General features: G+C 37.1%; 1 protein-coding gene across 3 annotated transcripts in view; it reads left to right on the top strand.

Annotated features, from left to right (window-relative positions):
- Positions 1–25601, top strand: part of ap3d1 (adaptor related protein complex 3 subunit delta 1) — a 107349-nt gene that overhangs the window by 69922 nt on the left and 11826 nt on the right. For 2 of the 3 annotated variants that reach the window (XM_043721194.2, XM_087976042.1), the window contains 13 exons: positions 2138–2283; positions 3098–3242; positions 7929–8000; positions 9034–9109; positions 9807–10000; positions 11953–12026; positions 13689–13712; positions 14860–15013; positions 15661–15774; positions 17156–17209; positions 18931–19005; positions 21852–21989; positions 23867–23914. In XM_043721194.2, the coding sequence (XP_043577129.1) occupies positions 2138–2283; positions 3098–3242; positions 7929–8000; positions 9034–9109; positions 9807–10000; positions 11953–12026; positions 13689–13712; positions 14860–15013; positions 15661–15774; positions 17156–17209; positions 18931–19005; positions 21852–21989; positions 23867–23914 (1314 nt within the window). The remainder of the gene's footprint in view (positions 1–2137; positions 2284–3097; positions 3243–7928; positions 8001–9033; positions 9110–9806; positions 10001–11952; positions 12027–13688; positions 13713–14859; positions 15014–15660; positions 15775–17155; positions 17210–18930; positions 19006–21851; positions 21990–23866; positions 23915–25601) is intronic. The other variant, XM_043721195.2, reaches the window with a different exon arrangement.

Below are 25601 nucleotides of genomic sequence, written 5' to 3'. Positions count from 1 at the left end.
AGGTTTGATTAAGAGTCATTAGGCCTCACTGTTCATTCATTCATCTTTGCCTATTCCAAGACATTGTGTTAATGTTGTAAGAATCACTGGGAGCACTACTTCTTTGAAGAAACTTTTGAACTTTCTAGCATTCCACAAACAAAAGTCTTGCATGATTAAAAGTATTATTGATTATGATAATGCACAAATACAATGAGCACACAAATACTTAATTTTTTTGTAAAATAACCTTCAGCTTTTCCTGCTACAGTGGCATGTGTGTCCTTGAAGCTGCTGTATGAATTTGAGCAATTACAGAATTAGGAAGTTTGGAATATAGCCATTACATGATGGTCTCTTCTGCAGCCACCCTTGCCCCTGAAAAAATGTGCTAATTATTTCAGTCCTTGCCAAACTCCTGTTTGACCTTGCTTCACCCATTTTGTCTGATATGTACTCGATGAATCAATGCAATTGATGTCTTAATTATGGAACCCTTGTCCCATATTCAATACTTCCAAGTATTGTTGCTCATTAGAAAGCATTACAAAATTGACATTTGCTGTCTCTTTCAAACACTAATACGATAGTTTTAGTAATCTGCACTACTAACTCCGATTTTAATGTATGCTTCCTCTGAATGGCAAGAACATTTTTTCTGCTCAAAATTTGATAGAAAAATAGGATGTAAACTGTTGACGTCTTGAGCCTCCTTCATCATTAAGCTAGAGCATAATCAAGTTTTGACAATGCCATTTTCCTATACTACCCTCTTGGTGTCATTAGTGTCAAGAAAAATATTGATTTCTATCATGAACATGCTTGCTGATGGACTCTGCATAGCTTTCTATGGTAGAGAACTTTCAAGATTCATCACTGTCTAAGTAAAGAAATTTCTGATTATCTGTATCCTAAATGACCACTTCACAATCGTGAGACTGTCCTGGTTCTAGACGCTGTACCCAGGAGACTCCTCCTTCCTGTATGTAGTCTCTTGATCCCTGCAATAAATTTTTTGCTACAATGAGATCACTTTCATTCTTCTTAACCTTTGAAGAATATAGACACTATCTCCTAAAAACTCATTTGCACCATGCCAGGGAGCAGTATGAGCATGAGTTGCATTTTTTGTCTGACAAGTTTATCCTCCCTCAGGTGAGGGGACCAGAATTGTATGCAATACTCCAGTTCCAGTCTTAGCAAAGCCCTGTAAGATTGTTGCAACATTCATTGACACTGTACTGAAATCCTATTACAGTAAAAGCCACGATATCAAATCTGTTTCTTACTCTTTGTCAGACAGATTATAATTTTTTAAAATAAAAATCTTATCACTTGTGAATTCTCAACAAGTAGGCAGCTTAGGTAAATGGGCTAGAATATAATACAATGTGAATGGTGTGAAGAAATCCTGTTTTAGAAAGGACAGAAAACTTCTTAAATGGTGGGTAATTTGGACAAGTTGACATCCAAAGGACCTTGATGTTTTTATTCAAATCTTTCACAAAAATAACTCATTAATATGCTGCTTGTTTAAAATCCAAATACTAAAAGCCGCACGTAGGGTATGTGTGTCCACTCACCACCCTGAATGGAAATATGTCACCATTCCTTCACTATTGCTTGCTCAAAATCTGAGCTTCATTCTTAACAGAACTGTGGTAGCCCTCAGGACCTGAGGACTGCAGTGGTTCAAGAAGTCAGCTCACCACAATCTTCTCCAGAGCCTCCTTGCACATGTGGATGGGCAATATTTGTTGGCCTAACACCCTATGAATAAATATAAAAAATAATGTAGATGAGATATTTCCCCAGATAGTTTAGTGCCCTGGTATAAGTAGCCTGAGGTTAAGATTGGGATGAAAAGGAATTTCTTAGTATGTGGTCAATATTTGGAAACCTGTGAAAGTTCAGTCAGTATGTACAAAACAGAAAGCAATTATTTCTGGGGACTGTTGACATCATGGTTTTGAACTAGCAAGGCAAAATGGTGAGGTCTGTTGTCAGCCATGATCTAATTGAATGGTAGACCAGGCTCACTGAACTGTATAGTCTCAGCTGTTTCTTTATGCAAGGTATTTAATATAAAAATATAATAAGGCATCATTATCATAGAACTATCTTTCTGTGGGTCTCATATTTGATTTTTATTTTTCAGGCTTCTTGTATTCTTCAATTGATAAAATACATTCAAAAGCTTCAAGCGAAGGATGTCCCTGTCGCAGAAGAAGTGATGGCTTTGTTTTCTGGAGAGCTTAACCCTGTTGCTCCCAAGGCACAGAAGAAAGTTCCATTGCCAGATGGGTAAGAAGTCTTATTAGGCAGCATGGTAGCTCAGTGGTTAGCACTTCTTCCTCAAAGCACAGAGACATGTGTTCACTTCCATCCTCAGGCAACTGTCTGTGCAGAGTTAGTATGGGCTCGATGGGCCAAAAGGAGTCACTGCACTGTAGGAGTGTTATGACTGCTTATTTCCAATGTTCCAGGTGCATTTAACAGTATTGCTGTAAATTTGAAGAGCTAAGCTTTTTATTTGTTGGAATGATTTTTGCTGTGATTGAGCAAATATCTGTCCACACTAAAGAACTGAAGTGACCGATTGTCAACAGATTGATGCATTATTTACTTAAGAAAAAGATGAATGGTTCACTTTGTGGTTCTGCTATTGTTTTGGTTCCCAAGTGAGTTTCAAATAGTAGTGCTAAGTGAGTATAATTGTGTTTTACAGCTTTTCATTGAATGTCTAGGGCAATTGCTGAACTTAACAACGAGCCAAGTCCACTGAAATACCTAACTGAACAGATTAGAAAATTCTTGAGGACAGTTCTGAGTCTTCACTAATTTCACCCAGGATACTTCTAGAAGCACTTGTTCAAACAGGGAAGTGTGTGCACATTTGGACATGAGTGACTGCAGACTGTCTACTCTTTGTTCCTAAAGATCAATAGCAGCTGATGCCCACCTCACATTAAGTTTATACATGAGAAGTTGTGTCTTAGACGAAAGTATGAGCATTGTCCACAGAACTGTAACTTAGCTTCTTGAGTAGAAAAAATGAGAACATGAATTTGTGTGTCAAGTGTGGTAAGTCTTCTGTTTTATTTCTCTTTCTCTTCAGACTGGACCTTGATGCCTGGATCAATGATGCACCTTCAGAAAGTTCTTCAGATGATGAAAGCCCCAAGAAAATGATCTTCCATGAGGAGGAACAAAGGAATGTCAGGCATAGACAGCCAGAACTGGATGAAGACGAGCTTGCTCGGGTAATTTGTACATTTTACATTCTTCGGTTTAGAAAATTGGAACCTTTGTCTTTCAGTTCAATTTCTGTCAAGTCTCAACCTTTCCTTGTTTGCAAATCTTAGAATGCATTGTTTCTAACTCATTTAATCAAGCAGTTTTGATTCTGCCCAACCCAAAGTACTAAGAATTTAGCAGTCACAAGCAATAATGGTGTTCTTTGCATCACCGACAGACACTGGTAACTTTTGATCTTTTCATAAGTTCAAGTCAAATCAAGCATCTCTCCTTTCTGGGCTACTTTGATTGCATCTAATGAACTTTGTTATGTATGTGTTACCTCAGCAATGCATTTGGAGCCGTAAGACGTAGTAGCAGAAGTAAACCATTTAACCCATTTGAGTCTTTTCAAAACACTTCAATTAGTTCAGTGGCTGATCTGTTAAGCCTCAACTCCATTTTCTTACCTTATTCACAACCCTTGATTCTCTTATTGATTAAAAATCTAACTATCTCAGCCTTGCACGTCATTCATGACACAGCCTTGACAGCCTGCTGTGGTAAAGTATTTTGCAGATTCATTACCCTCAGAAGAAATTCCTCCTCGCCTTTATTAAATGGGTGACCTCTCGATATTATTTCCTTTGTTCCTAGACTGTTCCACAAGTGGAGATAACCCCTCAGCATATACCCTTTAAGACCATAGGGTATAGATGCTGAAGTAGGTCATTCAGCCCATGGTGTCTACTCGACCATTCATTGAAATCATGGCTGATGTCATCCTCAGTCCACTTTGCTACCTTATTTACATAATCCTTGATCAAAGTTTGTGAGAAGATTTGTAGCTTGGGTGCTCATTGTTGTGGTTCTGTTCGCCGAGCTGGGAATTTGAGTTGCAGACATTTCGTCCCCTGTCTAGGTGACATCCTCAGTGCTTGGGAGCCTCCTGTGAAGCGTTTCTGTGGTGTTTCCTCTGGCATTTATAACTACCGGAGGAAACATCACAGAAGCGCTTCACAGGAGGCTCCCAAGCACTGAGGATGTCACCTAGACAGGGGACGAAACGTCTGCAACCCAAATTCCCAGCTCGGCGAACAGAACCACAATAATCCTTGATCCCTTACTGATTTAAAAATCCACGCCCCCTTGAATATTCTTACAGACACAGCCTTAACGCCTTTTACAGTAAAGAATTTCACGATGCACTAACCTTAGAGGAAAACTACCCTCATTTCTCTATTACATATGCGAACCCTTATTCTAAGGTTATTCTCTCTGGTGCTAGACTTGGTCCTGGGGAAACAACTTCTCTGCATCTAACCTGTCAAGGCCTTTGACAACCGTAGGTGTTTGGATAAGGTCACCTCCTATACTTCTGAACTCCAATTAATCCAGGCCCCAACCTCCTTTACCACTTCTTTCCAGACCTGTATTAACCCAGTGAACCTGGATGGTCTCCAATGCCAGTATATTTTTTCTTAGATAAGGGACTAAAAGTGTTCACAGAATTGTGGTTGAATTAATGCGTATATTTTTAGCGACACTTTATTTTTAATTCCATTCCCTTTGAAATAAAGGCCAACATTTAACTTGCATCCCTGTTTTAGGTAGGAAACCTGAATGATAGCTTTTTGTGACTAATGCCAAAATGCCCCAAAATTCCTGTTCTGCAGCTTTCTGCAGTCTGTCGTTTTTAAAAACAATTCACCTCTTCCATTCTTTCTGCCAAAGTGCATAATCTCACATTTCCCACATTATGGTTTTGTCCACTCACTAAACTTCTCTGCATGTCTATAGACTGTCATCTTCACATTCGCAACTTTTATGTGTTGCCAACACAGAACCTATCTCATTCCATTAATAAGTATCAGGTTTCAGCCAGTATTAAATGCCTCTCGAAAATAAATTCTTAATTGATTGCACTCATGCCTCACCTCTGCAGAAGCTTTTACGCTTATGATGGCACTCAAATTTACTCTGTGATACTGGTGTTGACTCTTTAAACATCCATGTATGTTCAACTGTCCAGCAATTACCAAGTCCAAAACAATTCCGCATTTTTAAACCTGAAACCATTTAATTTCCATACCTTGTGCCTGATTTCTTGATTGGCTTTGGTCGTTTCTTGTGATGAAAGGTGTATAATGTATATATAGATTTATAGATTTTCTTGGAAGTTGGATTTCAAAATCAAGACACATGGGTCTTGGTTACTTCTGAGAAGGACATTTTTTAAAAATGATCAGGGTCCTTCTGGAACAGTGACAAAGTCCAGCATTTTGTCAAAAAGCATGTGTCCACATGTCCTTGTCATGTTAATGGAAAGATATTTTATACTGTAGTGTTAACAAACAGCATGAACAGATAAGGATATTCGTTTGTTTTTCCATTCAGAAGAATTGAGTTTTGAGCAAGGTTTTTTTAACTGCTTAATTCAGAGGACACCAAAGTTGAATTCAGAAACTCATTTAGTATTTCTTCTAATGAATAATTGAGGGAGCAAGTCACCTCAGCAGCAAGGTTTCTTTTCTGAATCAATCAAACCAAGTGTGTTAGGTTAGAAATCATGTTACTGTGCAGAAAGATGCCATTTGGGTCATGTTTTGACAAGCAAGATCATAAGTTATTGAGACTGGGCAAGTGTAAGCTCTGATTTGTCAAAGTCTTATCAGCAGATCACTCATTCAATTGTTTCTGCAGTCCACAGTTGAAGAAACTGTTGGGAGTCAGTTAAGTAGAACCCTAAAGATTTGAGCAAGGGGTGTAACTTCATTGGACTTGATTCTCTTTAATCGGGAAATGGATTAAAACATAGTTTTGCTGTTTAATTTAAATATTATTACTGTTTGCTGTTTAGCTTGGTTTATCTTTTTCTTATTTTGTACAACAAACTTCATTTGTCAAAAGAAATGTATAACCTTGTGTGAGTATCTTTCAGTGACTCACGGCCATGTTAACTAACTAAATGATAATGAAACCTTTTTATTAGATCTCATTTGTGCTACTATCAGCTAGCATCATAGAATCTGTTGACCATGTGCCACAAGGATTGTTGCTTGGTCCACTGCTTTTATTATATAAATGATTTAAATGTGAATGTAGGAAGTATGATTAGTAAGGTTGCAGATGACACCAAAGTAGGTGGCATAGTGAACAACAAAGGAGATTCGCTCAGAGTACAGTAGGATCTTGATCAGATGGACCAATGGGCCGAGAAATGGCCAATAGAGGTTAATTTAGATAAATGTGAGGTGTTGCATTTTGTAAAGCAAACCAGGGCTGGGCTTGTACACTTAATGATAGGGCCCTAAGGAGTATTGCTGAACAAAAAGACCTTAGAGTGCAGGTGCATAGTTTGTTGAAAACTGAGTCGCAGGTAGACGGTGGTGAAGAAGGCATTTGGCATGCTTGACTTTATTGGTTAGTGCATTGAGTATTGGAGTTGGGAGGTCAAGGTCATGTTGCAGCTGTACAGGACATTGATTAGGCCATTTATGGCATACTGCATTCAAATATCTCCCTGCTATAGTTAAGTTGCTATGCAACTTGAAAGAGTTCAGAAAAGAATTAGAAGGATGTCTACAGGATTGAAAGGTTTGTTATAGGCTGAGGCTATTTTCCCTGGAGTGTTAGACTGAGGGGTAACCTAATAGAGATTTATAAAATCATCAGGGGCATGGATAGGCTGATTAGCCTAGGTCTGTTTCCTGAGATGGGAGTGACCAAAACTAGAGGCCATAAGTTTAAGATGAGAGGGGAAAGATTTAAAAAGGACCTGAAGGGCAACATTTTCATGCAGAGAGTGATGCCTGTATGGAATGAGCTGCTTGAGGAAGTGATGGAGGCCGGTACAATTGCAACACCGAAAAGGCATCTGCATGGGTATATTAATAGAAATGTTTTAGAGGTAAATCCGCCAAATACCGGCAAATGGGGCGAGGTTAGATTGGGATGTCTGATAGGTGTGGGTGAGTTGAGCCAAAGGGTCTGTTTCCGTGCTGAGATTCTATGGCTCAAAGACTTATTCACAAGTTCTTAGAACTGTCTCCCTTTCAATTCTAGCTAAACAAAGAGTACATTGCTTACAATCCCATTTTAAGTCATTTTCAATCCATGTCCAAATTCTCACTTCCCTTTGATTTAGTTTTCCATTCTTCTGCATTAACTTCAAAATAAATACTGATTTTAAAAATCCAACGTCTTCCCCTTCCAATTCTAGCTTACTCTGCTTCACCTGTCCTTTGGCATGCTACTAGTTGTATTTTGTTTCAGCCAGGCTGAGTTTTTTTCCCTCACTCAAGTTTCTTCAACAGCTGGTTTTTCTCCATTTTGAACTGCTGCAACACAGATTGGTATTTGTCTCCCTCCAATTTTAGACTTGGTGATCCATTGTACTTCTACCAAAGGATAGTATGTGCACTGATATATTTTATAACATACATAAAGTCTATAATGCAATGTTATTGGAGTGTCTTAAATTCAAGTTCTTAGTTTTTAAGGTGCATTGTCACATCTGATGTTCTTCTTCATGCCTGTTACATTGTCCTTTAAAGCTTTTCAGGCAGTGTTTTTTTTTAACCATCTTCCTTCAGACTATTTTGCTGTGATCAATCATTTCTATGGGAGTTATAAACCTAGAATCTTTAAGTTGGTGTCAAGCTTCAAGTAAAATGTAATTTGTGATTTAAAAAGATTTGTTTGTTTCCTAGCGACGAGAAGTAAGGAAACAAGAACAGGCAAATAATCCATTTTACATCAAGAGTTCTCCATCTTCTCAGAAGGTGAGTTGGTCACCCGTAATTTCATACTACCTTGTAACTTTTCCTTTCAATATTGTGATGTATGTTTACTCATTCTTCAGTTTGGTAATGGGGTGGGGAGGCTTTGTGTTAAAGTGGATATTGGACATGGTGTCTGTGGTTTTCTCTTGTTCAGTTTACCTGATGAAAAGAAAATATGTTGAAGTCCTCTAGATAAAAGAAGAGCTATTCCCTAACATCTTGATGGAACGAGACATAAGCAGTTGTAAGCCTAAACCATATAGATTCAAGATACCTTAGCTAATATGAGCAGTAGCAGTATTTTTGCGGTATGGCATTGGCATTGAAGCCTTTGAGCTGAAAAGGAAAATAGAATTACACAGGATTTCACCCCAAATTCCACAAATAACTTAAAATGTCAAAATGCTTTTGGGCCAAAATACTATGAACTCGAATTTTGGTCTTCAATCTTGACTGGCATCCACAGCTGCTGGCAGTTGATACTTGGACAAGTTTCAAAAGGTTTGTTGCTTCCTTGTGGGCATTTTTCAACTAAGGTGACTGCCTGTAGAAAGAAAGGGGGTGACCTTTGGCATGTGTAGAACATTGCCGAATTTCCAGTTGAAATTAAACAGATACTTCAAGGAAATAAACTTGCAGGGTGACAGGGATACAGTTGGAAATTGGAACTGACAGGATATTCCACAAAGAAGCCAGCATGAGTTCAATGGAGGGAAGAGCCTCCTTGTTTACTGGGATGACTCTGTGACTAATTATTTTCAGAAATGATATCATAGTATGGGAATAATTGTTGTAGCTTATTGGTAAGAAGACTGACATCAGAATGGAGAAAGATCAATTTATAGTTAGTATCTTTTGTTCTTTAAGTAGTTCCATGGTATTTACTGTTTATGCATTGAACTGAGAAAAGTTAAATTTGTGCATATGAAATTCTTGCATTATTGTCATTATTCTAAAATAACTCCTTGTAGACAATGAATACAGGAATGGTATTGATTAATTTCATGAACAGCTGCTATTATTTTTATTCCAGAATTACCAAGATGCCAGTGGCGTTGATCATATACCTGTGGTGCAGATTGATCTTACAGTACCATTGAGAGTACCAGGTAATTGATAAAATTATTGCAGTTCTCTAGCTCCTGTCTATTGCATGTAAAGTGTATTTGCAATATATTGCACTGTTAATGTTTTTTATAATGCATATCTGTAACTATGTAGAATTAAAATAACAACATTCCAGTGAAGCTGCTTTCCCCCTAGTCCAAATTTTCCCAGTATGTGGTCATTGATCTGCCATTCCTGATGTATTTACTAAATACACTCAGGGAGGAATATTGTTTTTTAATCTGTCACCAGTACCATTATGCATCTCCTGTGAATGGGCAAGTCAGAACTGTCTGGCACCAAGTTAATGTGTGCAAGATCACAATGGTTCTTGATAGTGGCAACAACTGAGCAGAGGGATAAATTAGCAGTTATTGTCCACAATGTTGTATTATTAATTCAGCAAACTATCTGTATGCTGTTTAATCAGGGTTTGAGTAAATGATTAGCTGATGCCAAAAGCTTTCAAAAGGATGCATTTGGCTGGCAGTTTCTATTTTGGGAAATTGTTCATTCATTGCTGAGGTCAATGTTTTTGAAAATTGTAGCAGCAGAGTCAATGTCAGACTTTATTGTGTGTATGAAATAAATTAAACTGGTGGAAAGGATCCATGCAGTCTCCCTTTTTCCTGAGATTCTTGAAACAGCTATAGTCATGTGTAGCTCAGATGCAGTCATCTGTTATATTTATGTACACAGGACTACCTTTGTCAGATCAGTATCTTAAACTGGAAGAAGAACGCAGGCAGCAACAAAAGCAGGATAGACTGAAAAAGAAGAAAAAACAGAAGAAAGATAAAGGCAAACGTCGCCATGATTCACTTCATACTGAAAGTGATGAAGACATTACTCCAATTCATCACGTTGACATTATCACAGAAGAAATGCCTGAGGTTAGTAGTTTACTGTTCATCTCTGTTGTCCTGAACTGCTAAAAGCAAGTAAATTTAGATAATTGGCAATAGATTTGACACAGCTGAAAACAAGAGTACAGTCTGAGCAGTAGATTGGCCTTTAAAACTTGCACTAAAAACAATTTGCACGCTTGTAAAAAATCGCATGCGATTTCTCTTGATATTGCCGTGGTTTAAGTTATTTGAAATTGTACACAATATGATTAATGTCAACTGTGGTTTCCGTTAGCAATATTTTGTGTGAGGGATCAAGTTAGTGAAGTTTTGAAAATTATTGCACTATTTTATGTTTGGATGAAATCCTAATCAAAGTGGTCTCTGTCAGGCTAATTTGAGAGATCACTTCTAATTCTTCAAATGTTTAGGAATTCAGGTGTTTCCACAAGAAACTGCTTGTGGTCATTTATTGCGTGCTGTTTGGGTAATGTGACCACTGTAGAATTGGTCCTTAAAAGTATTCTTAATGAGTTCAGAATTAGCTATCTGCTTGAATCGCTGCTCACAAAAGTTTTCTTGTGTAATATTTTGACAGATTTGTCTGAAAATGATGTATCAAGGCAGGTCTTTTATTTCCCTTTACTCTATCCTGAATGCTCTTGATCTCATTCTTTTGGATCTGGATCTTTCATTCCATTTGCTTTCTTGTATTCTTGCTGCATCTCAATTTCCTGCTGTCATAAATGCATTCTGTTGCACATGCGTTTGCATTTGCACTCTGACTCTGATTGCACTATTGTGAAGTACTATTTCTCATCCTTTTGTTTACGTTTTCTCTTTTGCTAATGCTGGTATGCTTGTCTCACTTGAATTTTAGTGAGCTAAAGGAAACTTTTTACAACTTGAAGATATCTTTTAGTATCAAGAAATTGTTTTTTGTTTTAGGCTAATTTGTAAGTCAACATGTATCTTATGGCATCAATTCAGGTCAGAAATTGATGTTTTAATGGGGAATAAAGACATGACAGACCAATTAATTACCTAAAAGTAAATCAAAAAAACTACAGACAGGGAAGATCTGAAACAAAAGCAGAAATTGCTGAAGAAACTTGGCAAGCCTAGGAGCATCTGTAGACAGAAAGCAGAGTTAACATTTTGAGTCCAGTGACCCATCTGAAATCCTTTGTGGCAATGTAATATCTCCATGTTTGCAGACAAGACCTAGCTGGTTGGCAGGGTGATGTGAGGAGGATGTAGAGATGCTTTGGTATGATTTGGGCAAGTTGAGCACATGGGCAAGTGAATGGCAGATGAACTATGATGTGGATAAATGTGAAGTTATCCACTTTGGTAGCAAAAACAGGAATGTAAATTGTTATCTGAATTGTTATTTGTCAAAATCACAACACACTATCCATCCCTTCCCTCCTGCTTGGTCGGTCTAATTATTTTCTTTTTCACTATTAATGCACTCAAGAATATTCCCATCAGATAGTTTATAAATATTTTGGATGGGTTTATTGCCTTTATTCAAGCAGATCATTCTCTAGGTCTCAGTGTAATGTGTTTTTCACAGATTATGTCAAACTAATTAACATAGTACTCCATGACTGTGTGTCATTCTCTGGCACTGTCTTGAGTGACATGACATTTTTAAAATGTCTTCCATTGAATTCTATCCTGTTATGTTGCTCCGTCATCTGGCTGCTTCCCTATTAGATATGGACATGAATTTGACCTTTTGTTTTAACTTAATATTTGACAGAACCCTAAAAAATGCAATGGTGCTCATGTTGAAATGAAATTGTAGTGGGGGACATAAGTAACATACAATTAAAGTTATGTTTTGGACTTCTGAAAACCTCCAATAATTTATATGTACTGCGATCCATTTCTTCATGTCTTCAGATAACTTCAGGCTATGGTATTTTTTAATACAACCTTTTATTCTGAACTCTGCCATCAGACTTCTATTTTGTGTTGTTTGCTTATAGAATGCCTTGCCTAGTGATGATGATGATAAAGACCCAAATGATCCATACAAAGCATTGGATATTGATTTGGATAAGTAAGTGTACATGACTTTGTCACAAAGTCAAGTTTTTTTAAGCTATTAGTCTTAATTCTGTTTGCAGCTGGCATTTACAAAAGTTGCTTAAAGCAGATTGTTATTGGCTCTGGTACAGCTTTAGGTGATTTACACAAGTGTCAGCTGAGATTCAGCTCATCAGCACTCTTGTCTGAGTTAAAAGTTGAGTTCAAATTTTATTCCAGGAAACCAAAAACTATGTGATAGTCTGTTGTGACTTAAGGAATGGTGCAGTGTTGGAAGTGCTAACATTTAGTTGAAATGTGAAATTCTGGCAAAAATGTGCACTCAGCTATATGTATAAGAGCCCATCGTGTATGTTGAAGAAAGTCAGAGAAGTTATCCCTCCACCCCCAGCGTCTTGGCCAATATGTATCCATCAATAAACATCATAAAAGCAGATAATCTGTTCATCACATTGCCATTTTCTGGAGTTCACTGTGTAACTTGCCTATTTTGCTGCATTGCCAAAGCACTTTATAAGCCAAAACGCACTTTACGATATCCTGTGGTTGTGTAAAGCTCTATATCATTGCAATCTTTTATTCACCAATTCAAGGTCACGTGTACTAACCTCAAGTTGGGATTGTTTAGTGTGCCAGGAAAACTAAATTTTGACTGTCCGCGATGTTCATTCTAATTAATTTTCTTTCACAGATCATTTTGATTCTTGTCCCTATGTTTATACATTTTCAACAAGAAAATTGGATTTCGTACATGGTTTTAGAGTTTGAAATTTAAATGTGATTGAAATATCTGTGGTTTTAGACTTAGTACCCTTTTCTTGGATTTCTTCTGCCCCTCTCTGTAGATCTAGTTCTATCTTTTGCTTTCCTTGCCATTTTATAACCTTCTCAAAATTTTGACTGGCAATCTTTCCCTCCTGCAGATGTTTGGCTTTGCATTGACTGAGCTGTATGAGCTGACTGTTTTCCTTTTCCTTTTTTTTGTGTCTGTCTGTCTTCCCCTCAGTCCCATCTATAGACACTTGCACTGCATTTCCCTTGGTAGCTTGGTCATGAGCAAATGTTGATCGTGGGAAATTATGAAGCACCCATAATATGAAGTGGCATATCAATATTAAAGGGATTTTCGAGGCTTTTTATTGGGCCTTTATTGGTTCAAACAGATTAACTAATTTTAAAATTGCATAATGTCGCATATGCGAGCAACAAATAATTCAACTAAACTTGAAATGTTTTTCTGAAGTTGTGTGGGTGCGTTTTCAACTGTACATACTGTTGAATGCATTACTGTACTTTTGAACAGAAGTTCACTCATGCCTGTACATTTGTTCACCAAACCTTCAATACATTAGTCCCACTTCTATCTTTTATAAAATCATAATTGTAACAAGATTACATAACTGGGTATAGCCTTTTCCTTGAAAATGCTTGATTGCAAATGTAACTATAATAGGAAAATATGTTTTGCTACCAACTGTTTAACATCAATGCGAAATGTTTTTTTTAATTGTTCAGAAGTGCACACCACTGATCTATGGCTTTTTGAGTTCTGTGATTTCTGTCTCTTCCCTTCTCTCCTTCTATATTTAATATGCCACTCCAATTTTTTTCTGCCATTCTTTCTGTCTTTCTTTCTACTGCTTCCACAACCAACATCTTTGTGTCCCAACAAAAGCCTAAATCCCATGAAAAAAGGAAGGTATGTAAAGTGTAATGCTTTGTGTTTTAAAAATTGTGTACTTCTGAAAACTTGACTTGGAGATGAGTTTGAGTGTGCTTTTCAAGATTTAACCCTTTGTTTACCCTGTATTTGCATTTTTGAAAAGTTAAAATGTTGTGTTTGTTGAAGCTGAATATTTGAAAATCTGAATCTGTCATGCAACTCATTTGGCTGAAATATTAAAATCTGCAATTTTAGTAGTCAAAGGGTTAAATGAAGACATGATTCATTTGCCTACGATTACCGGTGTTTGGTAAAAATCGTATCAGTGAGTTACACTAGAAAACTGTGGAAAGTTTGAAAGTATTAGTTCTTTAAATCAATCTCCCAAGATCTCAGAATGGACAGTTTATTGTGGTTGCGACTACTCATTACATCCAATTTGTTACTTCCTTGTTGCAATTCTTTAATTTTTGTGAAATGGCAATGACGATATTGAGTCCATTTCTCCAATATGGACATAATTAAGAACAAAAACAAGGTTCTGATTTTCCCAGTTTAATAAACATGCTTGGCATTCTGACCTTATTCAAAATTTGTAAATGCTTTTCACAGTTAGTCAACGTTAGCTGTCTGTTGCTTTCTAATCTTAACCAGCTTTTTCATGTTCTGAAGTCTCTCAGGAAATCTGACGACTTATTATACCTGTCAATAATGTTAAAATATTTTATCCCTTGCCTTATCTCATAATTAGACCCAGAAGTATCGGTGTTCCATTTATAATTGATCAATGGTTCAAGTTGTGTCAATTGTTAAGTTGCCTGATTTAAATATATTACATTGATCTTGTAAATGGAGTATCGGAAAGCTGTGTGACCTAAGAAAGCATTCAATTCTCATCAGTAAAATTACATATAATTGGTCAGACTTGATCAGTAACATGTTTTCAGCAGGTTCAAGATTTCTTCTGAATGTGGACATGCAAGTATTACACTGGAATTGTCTAGTTGCGGCATTATACCCATATTGTTCTGTGAATGGATTGTAGAATGGATTGACTGGTTTTGATTAAACTAACATTATGGAAGGGTGAATAGAATGCAAAACTTCCCCAATCTTGTATCATCATTACTTTAACCCTTACTGTCATTTAATTGTACAATTTAATTTCCCAATTATTTTTAAGGCCTTTAACAGATAATGAAAAATTACCTGTGAGAACACACAGAGTAACTGAAAAGAAAGCACCAGAAGTTGAGGCTGCCTCAATAGAGGATAAAAGCAAAAAACCTAAGAAAGCAAAGAAAGAAAAAGACAAAAAGAAGGATAAAGAAAAAAAGGTAAAACTGAACTGTTTTGAATTTTGATTAATTTGTGGAATTTTGTTGTTCTCCAGTGTTATTTTGGGTAGCTTTATTCAAGACAAAGCAGATTATTTTGCTGGAGCAATGTCTAAGTAATAAATATATATAGTCTGAACATTGGATAGTATCATACAAGAAAATCAGATTACAGAATAGCTATGAAATATTTCAAGATAGACCTAGTGCAGAACTACAACACAAACGTAACAAACATTTGGTTTTAGTGGAAATAATTAATATCAAAGTTACATTGGTGTGTCAGGTTGTAAATTTGAAGTTGAAGTTTAGGCACATTGTTTGCAGAGACCAGAATGGAAGACCTTTGTTCAACACAAAGCCTGTGTTAATGATCTTAATATGTCAGTTTATGGATGAATTATGTGAAACAATAAATAAAACTACAACCTTACATTCTAAATTATTAGCCGGCTGAAAGACAAAAACTGTTGTGCAGTGAGCTTCTCTGGATTTTTCTATCTTTTCCGATTAAGCAGCAGACATGAACATGTTGATAAATAGGAATTGTGTTGAGAACTTTAGCTTGCTGCCTGGAAGGAATTTAAATATATTCTTCACAAATGTGGTTGCTTTATATTTCTGGGCTATCTGTTCTCTTGGTACAGAAAAGTAAAGACAAAGTCAGCAAAAAGCAGAAGTCTGCTGAAAATGCTGCACCTGAAGAAGAAATTGTTACACCTACATCCAAAGCAGAAGAAAGTGAAAAGCCCACAGGAGAGGTTAGTTCTGAAGTGAATATTTTATTTAATTATTTATTTTACTTTTTGAAAAAAATCAGTTTCCCTTAATTATGCTTGATGGCTGTCTGTTGCATGCACCTTCATTTGTTGTGCATTCGAACATGATATGGTGCCTAATTGCAGCCCTGCATGGTTTTCCACAGCAAGGTGGAACAGTTTGATTTTGTAGTGACAGATAAGACTTTCTAGCTTGCCTTTTGTCATTGCTGCTTTGAAATCGGATGTAGGTGACTCTTAGAAAAAGGGCCACCTCTGGCGAGCACCCCAGTAAAATTAATATCTAATCGAAAAAAAACAATTCTTCTTTGGATTAAGTTGATTTCTAGTTTGATTTTTGCACTGTTGCTATCCTCTTTAAGTCAAAAAGGTTGTAGGTTTACGTCCTACTCCAACCTTGAGTTGACTTTTCAGGCTGATGCTGCTTTGTGTTATTGTCATATCTGGGATGAGCTACAAAATCAAGTATTGGATTGTTCATGCTGGTGATGATAGTTATTCTGACAGAAATAAAATCTCCTACCCTGCAGTATTGAAAACCGTGCTAACAAAGAATTCAGCAGCCATACCTGCAATTCAGGTACTACATCTGTTCAGGTCCAGGGCTACTCTCCACCTATCTCCTTGGGCATCCATTAACTGTTTAAAATACTTTACTAAAACTTTGGAGGCTGACTAACTGTTAGCACACTGATAGCAGCGTCTCCCTGAAAGATCTGGTGCTCGTGGTCTGACCTAAGTAGTGCAGGTGAGAGTCAAACAACTTTGACAATTTTTTTTGAAAGAGAACATGGATTATAACATTTCTGTAGCAACCCTGAAGTTCTATAAAGGAATAAAGGTGCTGAGATAAGGAGTTAAGCAAATTGGCTGAAGGAATAACCATTGCATAGTGGAACAATTAAAGGAAAAAGGAACCTTGTCAAACACCTTACTGAAGTCCATCTCTGGTATTGAGAAACAATTGACAACAGCATTTCAAAAATTGTCAAAAAATTGTTTGTAAATTTGTTTCATCTTTCACCTGGAGCTTTGGAATATGAAAGTGAGAGTATGAGGTTTTGATTTAGAATGTTTTTTAAAATTTAAAAATATTTCATTTAGCTGCACAATAATTTATAAATATAAAGTTTTATTGTTCAACTTAATATTTCAATGTTCCTTTTTTGGAAAAGAAGGTCCAATTTGAGTCTCACTCTAACTTTTATGTTGCTATCTAAGGCAGCCCACGATTCCCTGAAAGTAACAATTTTCAGAAACCAAGCCATAAAATATCTTTAAGTGAGGAGTGCCTACAATTTTTAATTTCTAATTTTGAAACATTAATTTTGATTATAACCTTCCTGGATTTTTTCATCTTAAGGCATCAGATCTGGACTTCTGGTTATCTCCTGCTCCCGTACAAAGTAAATCACAGGTATGTATATTTGGCACTCTATTCATCTGTTCATCAATACTCATTTTAGATCGTGCTCCTAAGCTGAATAGCTTGCAAAGGATTCCATGAAATTTACAACCACATCTCAAATTAATCTGGCCTTATTTTACTTAAGTTTTCAGAGTGCTGCATAGTATCTGTATTTATTCATTGCGAATATGTTCGGAGTTGTTGAAAATGTAAAATTACTGACAGTATCCAATACTATCAGTGCAACTTGTGATGTGAAATGCTGCAGAACAACAGTAATCTAGCTGAATCACACCTGCCCATTCGGTGTAGAAACATATTAAGTAATTATATTTGGCTTGATGTGGAAATAAGTGTTGGACCTTGAGCTGAATTGGGGTGTTTTCTATACACAAATGGGGTGAGGGCGACTAGACTAAAAGTGGTGTTGTTAACTTCAATTTTGGGGTCACTAGTCCCAATCTCAAAAGTCTCCTGTATCCCCCACCTCACAACTGCTCATGATTGAGTCAAGGCTATTTTCTATGGCCAAAGTAGAATCAAGTAGAATCACAAGTCTTTGGGAAGCACTAATTTTATAAATTCAATTATTGGAAGATATTAAATTAAAGAAGAATTGTTCCAAGTAGTAGTTTACAATTTTGTCAGGATATTTTAGAATTTGGGTATTGCTTCCACTCAAGTTGAAAAGTTGAGAGCTACCTTACAAAGAGCTATTCATATATCTGAAACATTATTCTGATAAATAATGAAATGTTTGCACTTTACCTTGAGTAGCAAGGGTATAATTTTTTCAAGGTAGTAGCAAGAGCATAAATGGTAAGTTGACAGCAAAAAGCATCAAAGAAGGTTATAGGAATCTGCAATAAATCATTGACATGATTGTCAATTCTTGTGAAAATGAATCTATTTCTTGACAAAGCATGAAAGGACATGGGTAGTAAAGAGGATAATTATAATACACAAAGTGACTTATGGAAAGGAACAGGATGGTCAGAAACTGGATTTTTCCATTTTGATCAGTAATGTTTTGAATAATGCTTTTGTGTATGGTTCACAAGAATGATTTGCTAATTTTGTTTTTTTTTGAAGTGTGAATTTAGTGATACATTTAAATTGTATTTTTGTATAATAATTAAACATTAGGGAGAAAAAGAACTTTACGACCTGTGTTTGCAGATAATAGTCTTTACTTTTAATCTATGCTGAAGTGCTTATGTCTAATCAGCTTCCAATATATGGGACCCTTATGTTTCCCTATTGAATAGCTGAAATGAAGTGAAGGATTTATGCTCTGGTGTTAATATTTCTGCCGGGGCATCATACAGTGATGTTTTAGTTATGGTACTACACTAGTGACTCACGTTGAATTCAAATTCCATTATGACGAGTTGTGAAATTGAATGCAATAAATCTAACAGCAAATCAAATGTCAAAATAATGCTGAAAGAACTATCTAGTTATTATAACAACCAGAATGATTTTGTTCTGTTCCTCAAGGAAAAATACCCACAAGGCTAGTAAGCAAAAGTAGGAGTAATAAATGTAGCCTTGTAGGTATCTCCCACAATCATGGAACAAATGTCTTTGAACCTTGCTGACACTAGAAGAATGATAATATAGATCCTAATTTACAGTTGCACAGATTGATTTCTATTGAGAACTGAAGTCAAGAAAAATTGTTGTAAGTGGATAATAAGCGGTTTGAAAATGTTGGTATCTTTTTGTAGTCAGAGCCGCATAGTAACGAAGTGGCTTCTGAACCTGAAGAGACATTGAAAGAAAACAAGAAGGAGGAGGATGCAGTAAGTATTTAATTTACAGAGACTTACTTGCCATCCAGCTGTGCTTTAAACAAAATACCTCTGAGGGATTCTTGTATTATTTTGTGCTATTCCATTAAGTCTAAATACCTTCTGCAGTTAAACAGGTTTAGTTAGCCACCCTGTGATTCTTAGGGTCATGTTAGAGTTTGTCCTTCAATCATTAGTATTTCTAATCTAAGTAACCTTTTGTTAATATTGTACATTCTGTTATCAGATTTTGCTCCTTTCAGCAGTTGCTTGCAAAAATGTTAAAGTATCAACACTTTTTTGTGTAAAGGGGAGGCAATGGCCTACTAGTATTATTACTGTACTCTTAATGTTAATGTTCTGGGGATTTGGGTTCAAGTCCTGCTATGGCAGATGGTAGAATCTGTTGTCAATAAAAATCTGGAATTATGGGTTTAATGACCATGAATCCATTGAATCCATGCTGATTGTCTGAAAATCCATCTGGTTCACTAATGTCCTTTAGAGAAGGAGACTGCCATCTTATCTAGTCTGGCCTACCTACCCACAGCAATATGGTTGACCCTTTACTGCTCTCTGGGCAATTAGGGATGGGCAATAAATGCTGGCCCAGCCAGCAATGCCCTTATCCTGTGAATTTTAAAAAGTAACTGTTGAAATATTAAAGCACCATTTAAATATAGTGTGCATGTAATAAGTTTAGCATGACCTTTGGACTGCTGTGACCTTGTTTTTCAAAAGCAAGTTACATGTATACATTATTTTTAAAAATATTGGCGATAAGTTACAAACAAGTACGTATTGGTTTTGAATACAGTATATGGCACTTCAATGGTAAAAGTTCAGGTGGTCAACACTGTCATTACTCATGTACCCTCTAATGTCCCAAAAGTGAAATACTACAGAAATTGGAATCTGAAAAAACAAAATGCTGGAGAAATTAAGTAAGTCTGGCAGCGCCTATCAAAAGAGAAACTCAGTTAATGTTTCAGGTCTGTTATGATTCTTCTTCTGAACTAAAACAGATTGTCGGAAAGTGATAGCTTTTATACTATAGAATGAGGTGGGGAGCAGCAAGGGAAAACATCACGAAACAGAAGTAAAAGGAATGGTTATGTTTGTAGAGAACATAGATCCAGATTGACGCCAGATTAACACCCAGCAAAAAAGACATTGGAGAATTGGGGTCGGAGAACTAATCAAAGTGGAGGACAGTACATGGTCGGAAGTTGGTATTTCCAATATTGAGTCCAGAAGGCTGTAAAGTGCCCAAGTAAAATGAGGTGCTGTTCTATCAGTTTGTGTTGGATTTCGCCAAAACAGTGCAACAGGCCGAGGACTGAAATGAGAGCACCAGAGCAACTTGCTGTGTAAAAATGACAAGCAACCAGAAGGTGGCGATCATGCATGCAGATTAAGTGGAGGTGTTCTGCAAAAACGTCACCCAATTTGCATTGTTTCTCTAATGTAGAGTAGACCGCATTGTGAGCAAAGAATAAAATAGACTCGACTGAAATAAGTACAAAGAAATTGCTGCTTCATATGGAAAATGTGTTTTGGGCCTTGGAGAGGGAGAAGGTTCATAAGCAAGTATTACACCTTCAGTGATTTCATGGAAAGGTGCCACGGAGGGCAGGGGAGATTCAGTATTGAGGTGACAGAATGGATTAGGATGTTTCAGTGGGAGCAGTGCCCTTGATGTAAACTCATCGCGCAGTTGCTGCCAAACATGCTTAATTCCTCCTGTGTCTTCTGTTTTTATTTCCCTCTCATGATCCTTTGCTGTGTGCAGCCCATTCATTGCATTGCTTGGTCCCTCTAAGATTGTTCTGTCTGTGTGCCGAAATATTAGTGTACGTTTTGTTTATTCCCTGCACAGTATTTGTCTGTTTGCCATGCAGCCATATACCAACACAGTTTGAGGGCAATCTGGTCATGCACCATCTGTGTTGGGTAATTAAATAAGCACAAAGCCAATTTAAACTTGTCGGGGCGGTAAAAAATTTTTTAGTGCTATTTCGTGGAAGTTTGACCAGATCATTAGTACCCGAACCAAAGGACCATATAATGGTTACCAAGGGTTTTTTTCTAAGAAAATTTAGAATAAGGTCTGGGTTGAGAAACAGGCAGGAACTTACAGAATATAGGGCTGGTCTTGATGCCAAGATTTTGGGGTTTAGAGCTCCAAGATAATAGTGGCTGTTCTGGAGCACAGACTGGCTTCTGGCAGCTGAGAGATCTATTTCTGTACTTGGGTTTTCTTTCTACGGTGGGCATGTCTGATGGGATGTTTTCTGAGGCCTATTTGCTGCTGAAAATGTCTGTGGAAAGGTAGAGGGTTCATCTTTGTGAAAATTCCATCTTTTGATAGATTTTCTCCCTTAAAACTCAACTCCCATCTCAACTGAAATCCTTCCTTCCCCATAGCCAGCTTAGCAACATACAAAGTCACCAGATTTTTCACTCTAGTCACAACATCTGAAGCATTAAAAGGGATCGCACCAGGGGAAATGCTTGGAAAGCATTGCTATACCTCCTATGGCTAAGGCCATGGCCATCTGTAGCAGGGAAAAGGTGACTCAGGAACCATGGACCAGAATCTGGATCAAAGAATTGTGGAGATGTACTGCTGGAGGATATTATGGTGTAGGTATATCAACAGTGCAGTCAGGAAGTGGATTCCATGATTTTGTCTCCAGGAGATTGAAAAATTGGTGAAATTGTTCCAAGTCTGGCTGTTTCGTAAATTGGCATTACTGAATATAGATTATGGTTATGAATTTCTCAAAAAAGGCAAGTCAGTTTTAAATGGAACCTAAAATAAGATTTTTCTGATTGCTGTGCTGCTACTGCTTTAGAAATCATCGAAGCATAAAAAGAAGAAACACAAAGAAAAGTCAAAGGAAGAAAAGAAATCCAAGAAAAAGAAACACCACAGTGAAGAAGAGGCTCCAGAGTCTGTTCAGAATGGCAGCTTGGACGATGAGCCCTTGCCGGTATGCTAATTTGTACATTAGCAGGTTTTCAAGTTGTGGCTAATCCTTTTGTACAGAGGTATCAAAACAAAAATGATCGAATCACTTATGTTTTGTTGCCATTACCATGCTGTAGAACATAGAACAATACAGCACAGAACAGGCCCTTCGGCCCACGGTGTTGTGCCGAACATTTGTCCTAGCATAAGTACCCATCCATGTACCTATCCAATTGCCACTTAAAGATCACCAATGATTCTGACAATGATTCTGATTCTGTAAGACCTTATGATACTTGTTTTCTTTAGATGATGTAGGAAACCTTTTCAAATCTTTAGATTTGCAAACTGTCATGAATTTGCAATTGAATTGTCAAGTATCATTGTTAAAAGTAATTGATACAAGTAACCTTCAGGTTCATAAGCTCATTCTAAAAGTTTTTTTGGTGCATACCCTTCTTTCTGGCCCATTGCATCTGTCTGAAAAACACATGCATTTGAAGGGATGAGAATCAAAACTCATTCTGTCGTATTCTTTCATGGCCGTTAACTCTGGTCTGAGTCAAAAAGTGTGGTGTTGAAAAAGCACAGCATCCAAGGAGTAGGGGAGTCAACGGTTCGAGCATGAGCTCTTCATTAGGAAGAGCCCAATCCATATCTCGCTCTCGCTCGCTCTCTTGCTCTTTCTCTCTGGGACCAAATAATGGGGAACTAAGAGGGGATGAATAAATGCTTTGCAGTTCTCTTCATGGTACAAGACACTAATGCCATTCCAAGAATACTAAATCATGAAGGATGTGGGGAGTAGAGGAGGAAATAAATGCAGTAACTATCATTTATAGCAGACTTTTAGGGAAACTAATGGGCTCTGGGGCAATAAATCCCCTGGACCTAATGAGTTGCATCCTAGGATAGTAAAGGAAGTAGGTAGAGGGATGGAGCATGTGCTGACAGTATTCTTTCAATAATGCATAAATTGTGCAAATATCCCAAGGATTGGAAAGTTGTCAATGTAAGCATCTTTTTCAAAAAGGGAGAGAAACAAAAACAGGAACTATAGGCTGATTAGTTTAGCAACTGTCATTGGAAAAATGTTACTTTCTATTAAATAGGGTGTAATAGCAGAGCATTTAAAAAATAGATAATTTAGTCGAGTTGAGTCAGTATTGCTTCACAAAGGGAAAATCTTACGTGACAGATCTATTGGAATTCATTTGAGGGGTAACAATCAAATATTTGTAAAGGTATTGTTCATCAGGTTATTTAAAAGAATAAGAACCCAGGGTGTTGGTGTGTAGTACATTAACATAGATAAACAATTGACAAAATGCAGCATTTTAAAGATGGCAATCTGTAACAAATGGAGTGCCGCAGGGAAGAGTGTGCTGCAACAATTATTCACACTCTATATTGACAGCTTGATTGTGGGATGTGAATGTGCAATAACAAAGTTTTTGAATGATACGTAAATCGGTGGGAGAGCAGGTAGTTAGAAAGACCAAATCTACACAGGCTTAGACAGTTTTTGCCCACTGACTTAACAATCATGTGGGAAACTGAGGTTATGCATTTCGGCAGGTGAACTGAGGCTGTTTCTGATTGGAGTGGACTTCACATTCATATCAGCAATAAGTAACCTGTAATATTATGCATAATCATTGTTATTTGCGGAACTTGCGTCATTTATCTCGGGCAGAAAGAGAGGCAATTTTCTGTATCTCTTGTCCACCCAATCCCATCACTCCAAATTGGATTGCTTTTGTTTTCTCCCCCTTTTCTCACAAATTGCAGACTGTATCAGACTGGCTGGATAAACTAATGACTCTACCTGGCAATCATTTTTATGTTTTTGTTTGTATTTTTGTATATCTTACCAATTTTATTTTAAATATTTTCTAGCCAATGTCCAACTATTGCCTTCTAGCAGAAGATTCCTATGTTAAAATGGTGAGTACCATAATACATCAATTTACATTGTCATATAAGTTGCATTTTATATGTAGCATTCCATATTTTGAAGTAGCTCCAGAATAAGATTTCCTCAGTTTTGCTCTAATTTAGTACATTTTAATCCTTCACTTACATTTGTTTGAATTTCTCGCATCTACCGGTGAGCAACCTACATAGTTTAGGCCATGGCTTGTTCTGTTAATGTGTGACAAGATTTCATTTGATTGAGACTCTCAGGTTATTTTTAATGAACATGTTTCTATTACATTCTTTTAATGTAATGAATATGGAAAGATGGTGGTGCATAAAATGGTATCAGAAATTCAAATCTCTCAAGTTCTAGCTCAAGTGTATCTGACCATCTATTTGCAAACACTCTGATTTTTGTACCACCCCAGAATTACAATTCAACAAGCACGTAAATCAACAGAAATGTGTCATTCAAGCACAATTCATACAGTTGGCAAACATCACAAGATGATTTACTTGTAAATCTGTCTTTACACTGGACACAGAAATTCATAGAGGAAAATATTGCATCAAAGATTGAATTCTTGACTGAGTTGTGGGTGTAGCAGGCAAAAGGATTGTTCCTCAACTCTGAAGTATGAGAAAATAGGTGCTTGATCATCCACTCCTCTGATTTATTTGGACTTCAATATTTCACAGTTCAGCCAACAATTTGTTCAATTTTGAAAAAGCACTTCGTTTAATAAATTAATTCCTATTTCATTCTTCATTTTGTGTATTTTGTGAAGCGGTGATAATGACCTGCAGTGCCAGCTGGGCCTGTAGGTGGTGGTGCAATAGCCATTTTCAGTATTAAACTCTGGCTTCTATTTTCAAGTGCATATTTTTGGTACTGAAATAACTTCATAACTGAGCAGTATTTTCAAGTGTGCTGTGCTAATTTAGAAAATGTTTTTACTCATACACCAGTACAGAGAACCCCTATACTAATTGCCTGAAAAAGCACAGTTTAAACTTATTACTGGAATTACTGCCCCAGTCAACATTTTTCTCTGACTTTGCCAACTAACCTCCACTGATAACTTTTCCCAAGATTTAAAGGCACACCTCCACCCACCCAGGTTGAAGGAAACCTGACTGCAAAAGGCAATTCCAGCTAATTAGAATAGAAAAGCTTTCTGAACCAACATGAATGTGTGATCAGGGCAGAAGTGGGCGAAGCAGGTCCCAGAACAGGTAATGGATAAAAAAAACACACAAAAAAGTTAGGACAATGGCTCAGTGGCTAGTGCTGCTGCCTCATAGTGCTAGATGCCCAGGTTTGATTCCAACCTTGGGTAGCTATCTGTGCGAAGTTTGCACATTCTTTCTGTGTCTGGGTGGGTTTCCACCGGATGCTCCGGTTTCCTCCCTCAGTCCATAGATGGGCATCTTACGTACATTAGCCCCAGTTAATGCAAGTTACAGGGGTAGGGTAGGGGAGAGAGTCTGGCTGAAATGCTGTTTGGCAGATTCGTGCAGATAGGCTGAATGCACTGTAGGGATTCTTTGCTTTCTGTTCCATAATTCTACGATTGAGTGAAAAGTTCAGAACTTTCCTTTCCCCACCTCACCCTAAATTACACAGCCATGTCTCTGGTAGTTCAATTAACTCAATACAAATTCTCCATGAATAAATTAAATCTTTGTGATAAGCACCATGTTCAAATGCCAT

This window comes from Chiloscyllium plagiosum, unplaced genomic scaffold, assembly GCF_037043375.1.
Source record: "Chiloscyllium plagiosum isolate Xiang-an unplaced genomic scaffold, Cpla_swu_hap1 HiC_scaffold_28, whole genome shotgun sequence".
NCBI classification, from domain to species: Eukaryota; Metazoa; Chordata; class Chondrichthyes; order Orectolobiformes; family Hemiscylliidae; genus Chiloscyllium; species Chiloscyllium plagiosum.
This window is presented reverse-complemented; position numbering and strand designations above follow the sequence as displayed.